Raw genomic sequence first — 6,457 nt, 5'->3', positions numbered from 1 at the left:
GATCAGGCCGAGGTAGTAGACCGAACTCTGATGGTCTTGGCTGCTCAATAAACTGTGGTAAGGCAGATACAAATCTTGTTGTTGTTTCAAAAGTTATGAGGGCTAACAGCAGATATACACGTGCTATGCCAAGCAAGAAGAAACAAGTTGTTGATTATTGTTTCTTGGATGATTACAATCTTGCAAATGAGTATGTTCTTTTTTCTCCAAACTCAATGAGAAACAAGTTTGTGTGATTATTCTAATACTGTATTGCAGTTATTGTATTCTACAAGTTCAATTATTCTATCTTTTTTACAAATTACAATAACTTAGTTTTCATAATACAATAACTATGTTAATGTAATACAATAATCGATTATTGTATTACATTAACATAGTTATTGTATTATGAAAAACTCAGTTATTGTAGCCGGTAGTTATTTTTTTAATATTGTTTTAAAATATTACTAAGCTTTTTTTTACTCCTTTGCAGTGAACTTTTGTTTTCTGCGGGCAATGCTATCTTGGATAGGTCTGATATTCTTTGTACAAAGTTCGAAAATTACACTGAGTTACCCATAATAGCTGCCTGGTCAGTTGTCTTGAATTTCATGGAGGTTAAAGAGAAAGAAGCGCCAGTGATGATGTTCCTTGGGACACAACATATGGTATGATCTGTTTTTCATTGTGCAGTTACTGTAGAATGTTTAATCATTTATCTTCAATTTTCTTCACACTTTTATGGTATTTATAGGGAATATTTTAAGACATGCTAGAACAAGGAGGGGATAGTGATGTTGTAACTGACAGCCAGAAAGACAAGGTTGTGCGGTTTTGGTCCTATTTTTTAGGTGAAAATATTGTAAACTCTGAGATCGATGTGGACCTTGTCTTCATCCCGTTGTCTTTAGAGAAGTACTACTTTTGTTTTTGTGTGAACTTTATGAACAAGACGGTTGATGTGTTGGACTATACGTCGCATAAAGATTGGGAAAAATCCGATTTTTATAGTCTTGCAAAGATTGCAGTACGTTTTTCTAACTCCTGATCATATACAAATTCTATTTTCAGGTCAGAATTATTGTATTGCTGTAACAAAGTTATTGTATTGTTTTAAACCTGTTACTGTATACTCATGCTTTCTAATTCTTTTTTTTGTTTGTACATGCTGTAGGTTGATTATTTTTCCGACTTTTTGGATACAAGGAAAACAGCAAAAGAAGGAGTTCTCACTAACACATTTACATTCGTGAATGTTGATTTTGAATGGAAAGCGAATGTCAAGTCTGATAAGGAATCAGGATTTTTCACCATGTTTCACATGCTCACATATGCAGGGAAGCACGAGAAGGGATTGTATTCGGTTAAGAAGAGAGTTGAGAGGATTCCTATATGGCTTGAGATGGTGGCTATTTTGTTGATGTCAAATGCCAACGAGTCAAGAGCGTCTCTTTTGGAACAAGTGGAAATTTTGAGAGGGAGTATATTGGAAGTAGAGAAAGATCTTTTAAAAGATCGAAGAACGGCGACGAAAAGAGTTAAAACAATAGCCGTTAAAGGTTTTTCTCGGCGAAAAAACATAAAAGATGAGGTGGAGTGTCAAGAAAAATGGGTGATGGATTCGGGTGCCTCTGTGCATGTGTGTAAAGACCAAGGATCATTTGATACTTTGCAAAATAATAGAGACTTTGGGCATGTCAAAGTGAGTGATGGCATCAAATTAAAAGTTGAGGGTGTAGGGAGCGTAAGAATGAAACTCCATGATGGCACCATAAAAACTTTAAAAAATGTGAGGTATGTCCCCAAAGCTTGTTCCAACATTATTTCTTTGGGTGTGTTGACGACTCAAGGGAACCGATATGTTGGTAGTGGTAAATGGTGCAAAGTGTATCGTGGGAGAAGCTTGGTGATGCAAGGGATAAAGATTAAGAATATTTGTTACGTCGATGGTCAAAGCATGAAGAATGGCCAAGTGAGAAAAGCCGACATAAAAAAGAAGGTCCGTTTTTCCGATGTAGTTGAGGTGTTTGGAGATTTGGGTCGAGGGAGGAATTTGTTGGGTTAATCTCCCCAAACTCCACAAATAATTAACGTAACAAATATAAAACGCAAACTAATATTCATGGGATTAGTTGTTATCTATTGCATCAATTGAATAAAGTAACTAATGTAAAAATGTTACATTTAGAGCCATAATGGTTAGAGAAGTTTCATGAGTGAATGTGTTATTCATCATGTATAAATAGACATCATTGTGGAGTTATGTAGAGTGGAGAAAAAAGTCCTAAAATAAGTGCAAGTATAAATTATACGTGGGGCATTATTTATAGGATTGGTGAGAACATTAATTTTCGGAGAAATTAAGTGTTCAACATCCTTTATAAGAAGAGAGTAAGAGTGTTACAAATTGTGAGAGAGAGTGACAATACTTGTTGTGATTGTACTCCATAATTATTTGTTACACTTTACTAGTGGATTGATTTGCCGAGCAGGGCCGTGGTTTTACCCTTAATTGAGAAGAGGTTTCCACGTAAAATTGCGGTGTCTCTTTATTTGCTCTTACTTACGTCCGTTGTGTGTGTTCCTTCGTAGTATCATTGTTGGGTGAGATTCTTCCCGCACCGGGTTTACAGGACGCTTCCCCAACAGTTTACAAGAATCATGTAAACAAACATACTATATTTTATGTAATTTTGGTACTATATTTTTATGGAATTTTGGTACGTCAATTATTGTAAATTATAGTTTTTTATAAATTGTGGTTATTGTAAAGCATAACCCTGATTATTGTAAAGCTTTCACATGATTATTGTAATAGCGCAAGGTATTAAATGAACAAAATCAGAACAATTGCAAATAAATTCAACATCAATTATTGTAAAGCATAACTGTGATTATTGTAAAGTTTTCACATGATTATTGTAATAGCGCAAGGTATTATTAAATGAACAAAATCAGAACAATTGCAAAAAAATTCAACATCAATTAATGTAAAACATAACTTTGATTATTGTAAAAGTCTAACACAATTACTGTAAAGTATACCCCTGATTATTTGTAAAAAGTCTAACACAATTATTTGCAATCATGGGGTTATTGTAAAGCATAATATGGATTATTTTAAAGCGTAATTTTGATTATTTTAAAGCGTAATGCATTTTTCATTCTTCTTCTTCATCTTCATCCTCCATTTCATTTTCTTCTTCATCTTCTTCCTCAAAAGCATGCTCAACAAACGGATTTGGACAGTTTCTCTTGTCATGGTGTCCCATTTGTTTGCAGTTATTACATAGCCTCTTCGGTTTGCTCGCCTTCTCAATTGCCTTATCCTTGTTTGATTTCATTCTCTTGCCGTTTCCTTTATTTTTTGCAATCTATGGCGGAAGAACAGTAATATTTGATTTTGCTGAACAACCTAAGAGCATTTCCAGTTCTTGTTCCTTTGTCAAGCTCTCTTTTGTCGGATTTATTTTCTCTCGGAATTGTAAAAGCAACAAACTTAGCTCCTTGATCTGAGTTTCAGGCATCAAGTAAAGAACACTTATTGTTGCATAAAACTCAGACCATACCCTTGATAATTCCAACTTTCTCAAATCAGTGGGATCGTAGTCTTGCAATAACTTTCCATCCAGTCCATACAAAGGCTTTCTATATGATTTCTTCGTCCATCTGGTTTCGATGTCTTTGCTCCGGTATGCTTTGCGTCCTTTCCCGATATAATCCATATAATGTGTTTACAAAGGATTCCTTTCCTCTCAAACATCTTGCACGTACATGTTGTTTCCTTTGATTCGTTATTGTGAGCAACCTGCATTACAGTGTAGTTATTTTAAAAGGCAAACATAGTTATTATATAGTTCAACATGAATTATTTTATGCAGACTAGCAATGAACACCAAGGTAGAAGTCTTTCAGTTTTTTTAATGTTAAAACACGGTTATTGTATTCTTTTATCACAGTTATTGTATGTTAAAGTAAAAAGACAATTATGTTTATAAAATTGAATAACCTGAAATATTCTATGCTTCCTGTAGGCATCTTCAACATTTATAATGTGCATGTTTCCTTGCTCGAAAACCCCTAACGGCACACGAACAAGGAGCCATTTGCACTTGCTCTTGGAACTCATAGAAAACAGTATGTGTGTAGATTTTAGAGGCATGTTTCTCAATCATTGTCTTAGAAGAAACCTGTGGCAATGTGCTGTCACTTGCAGCATCAAGAAATCTATGATTATAGTGTTGTTGTTCCATTGCACTCTGAAAACGCAACCAAAATTCTACAAGTGTGCCATCTATGCTCTCAAATCTTCTGAAATAACTGTTTTGACTCTCTGATCTTTGTGTAGTTTTTAAAAGGCAGCCTAAAGGCAAATCCCTAAAGTAAGCAGGTATCCATTTGTGCCTTTTTCCATACATGTATGTCAACCAAGTATTATCATTCAACTCAAAGTCATTAATCACTTGAGTCCATTTTTCTTCAAACTCAATGGGTTCCAAGTCAGTATCCCAAACAACTGCACATATCCGCTCAACAAAGTCAGTCTCCTTACAAATCTGTGACTCAACTTTATCGGTAAGTTTTTTCATTATATGCCACATGCAGTAGCGATATCTTGCTTTTTTGAATACAGAACGCACCCCGAGTTTAATTGCCGGATCTTGATCAGTAAGAATGCAATGAGGTTCCTTGTTGCCCATACAATCAAGGAACTTCTTAAACACCCAAATGAATGACCCATCGTTCTCGTGATCGACAAGTGCAGCAGCAAAAGGCACTGATTTTTTGTGGTTGTCAACACCAGTGAATGGGGTGAAGGCCATGTGGTACTTGTTAGTACCGTAAGTAGGATCAAAGGTGATGGTGTCCTCAAACAAGGAATAATTCATTCTTGCTTGTGCATCTGCCCAAAAGATTCTAGCCAAACAATTATCCTCATCAACTTGATAAGCATGGTAAAAGCCATCTTGTGATTCAGAAAGCGCCTTTAAATAATCGAGAATCATGTTAGCATCCTCGTCTCCTATATAACATTTAATATTTCTTTTGAAGTTCTTGAATTCTGTGAGAGATGCACCAATGTTTGCATACCCATTTGATTGTTCCGCCAGAATTCTAAATGTCTTGGTAGCCCCGATATTGAGTTTACAATTGTTAACAATTGTCTGTTTAATGTAAAGGTTAAGTGTTCTTAAGTTTTTTCTGGAATTCCCGTTCTTTGAGTGAGTAGAGTCTGTGATTATGACCTTCATAAAACGTATTAATGGCATACCCTATTAGCTCCTTAACGTCATTGAATACAACACAAAACCGTATTTTTGCCTTGCAACCAAATCTTGTTATTTTTGTTTTCTTTGGCTCTACAGATCTTTTCCTCTTCTTTTTCTCTTCTGTGTTTTCAAATTCAACAACAGGTTTGAGTTTTTTGCAATCCTCTTTGAATCCATGTCTGTTGCAGACCATTGATTTTTTGTCTATCAAACCATCACGGAATCTTGTTTGTGTGTACTTTCTTGGTATGAAACCACAAGCCACAGCATATAAATTATAAAACTCTATTGCCTCCTCCAGCTTTATAAACATTAACCCCAGTGCAGGCTTGAAACCATTATCTACCATCTTAATCCACTCCTCACTGCCACCTGGAGTATATCTCAATCCCAGATTATGGATGGTATTTTCTCCTGTTTCAGATGCAACGGTAGGTGTAGACAAAGTTGTTGCATTGGTAGTATTAATTTCAATGACTGGAAACATTAAAACAGGAGAACTGTAATGGTATTATTAATTTCAACATCTTAGATTTTATACAAAACAAAACAATACAATACAATCTCTGCAGCAGCAGTTATTTTAATGTTATAATGCAGTTATTGTATTATACAATTCCAATTATTCTATCAGAGGGGGGAGCTTTTTAGTGAGATTAGTAGCCTAGTCCACCACAATGCACACACAATTATTTTAATGTAATAGTAAAGTTATTTCATTATTATATAGTAGTTATTGTAAGGATATTTTTGTCAGATCTTATAAAATAGTATAAAAAAAAATTCTGCCACAGTAGTTATTTTAATGTTTTAATGCAGTTATTGTATCATATAATCCAAATATTCTATTAGAGAGGGGAGGGTTTTAGTGAAATTGGTAGCCTACTCCACCACAATGCACACACAGTTATTTTAATGTAGTATTAAAGTTATTTCATTATTAAAGAGTAGTTATTGTAAGGATTTTTTTGTCAGATCCTATAAAATAGTATTTATTATGAAAAAAACAATTTCTGCTACAACAGTTATTTTAACGTTATAATGCAGTTATTGTATTATACAAATCCAATTATTCTATAAGAGAGGGGAGGGTTTTAGTGAGATTGGTAGCCTAGTCCACCACAATGCACACACAGTTATTTTAATGTAATATTAAAGTTATTTCATTATTAAAGAGTAGTTATTGTAAGGATATTTTTGTCAGA

General features: G+C 34.4%; 1 protein-coding gene across 1 annotated transcript; it reads right to left on the bottom strand.

Annotated features, from left to right (window-relative positions):
* Positions 1 to 4,153: 4,153 nt before the first annotated feature.
* On the bottom strand, positions 4,154 to 5,739 carry LOC141655476 (protein FAR1-RELATED SEQUENCE 5-like). Its single transcript, XM_074462556.1, has 3 exons — positions 5,443 to 5,739; positions 4,399 to 5,147; positions 4,154 to 4,241 (listed from the first exon to the last, which is right to left on the bottom strand). Exons 1-3 carry the CDS (start codon positions 5,737 to 5,739, stop codon positions 4,154 to 4,156), a joined length of 1,134 nt encoding a protein of 377 aa, XP_074318657.1.
* Positions 5,740 to 6,457: the final 718 nt, after the last annotated feature.

This window comes from Silene latifolia, chromosome 5 (genome assembly GCF_048544455.1).
Source record: "Silene latifolia isolate original U9 population chromosome 5, ASM4854445v1, whole genome shotgun sequence".
In the NCBI taxonomy this organism is placed as follows: domain Eukaryota; kingdom Viridiplantae; phylum Streptophyta; class Magnoliopsida; order Caryophyllales; family Caryophyllaceae; genus Silene; species Silene latifolia.
This window is presented reverse-complemented; position numbering and strand designations above follow the sequence as displayed.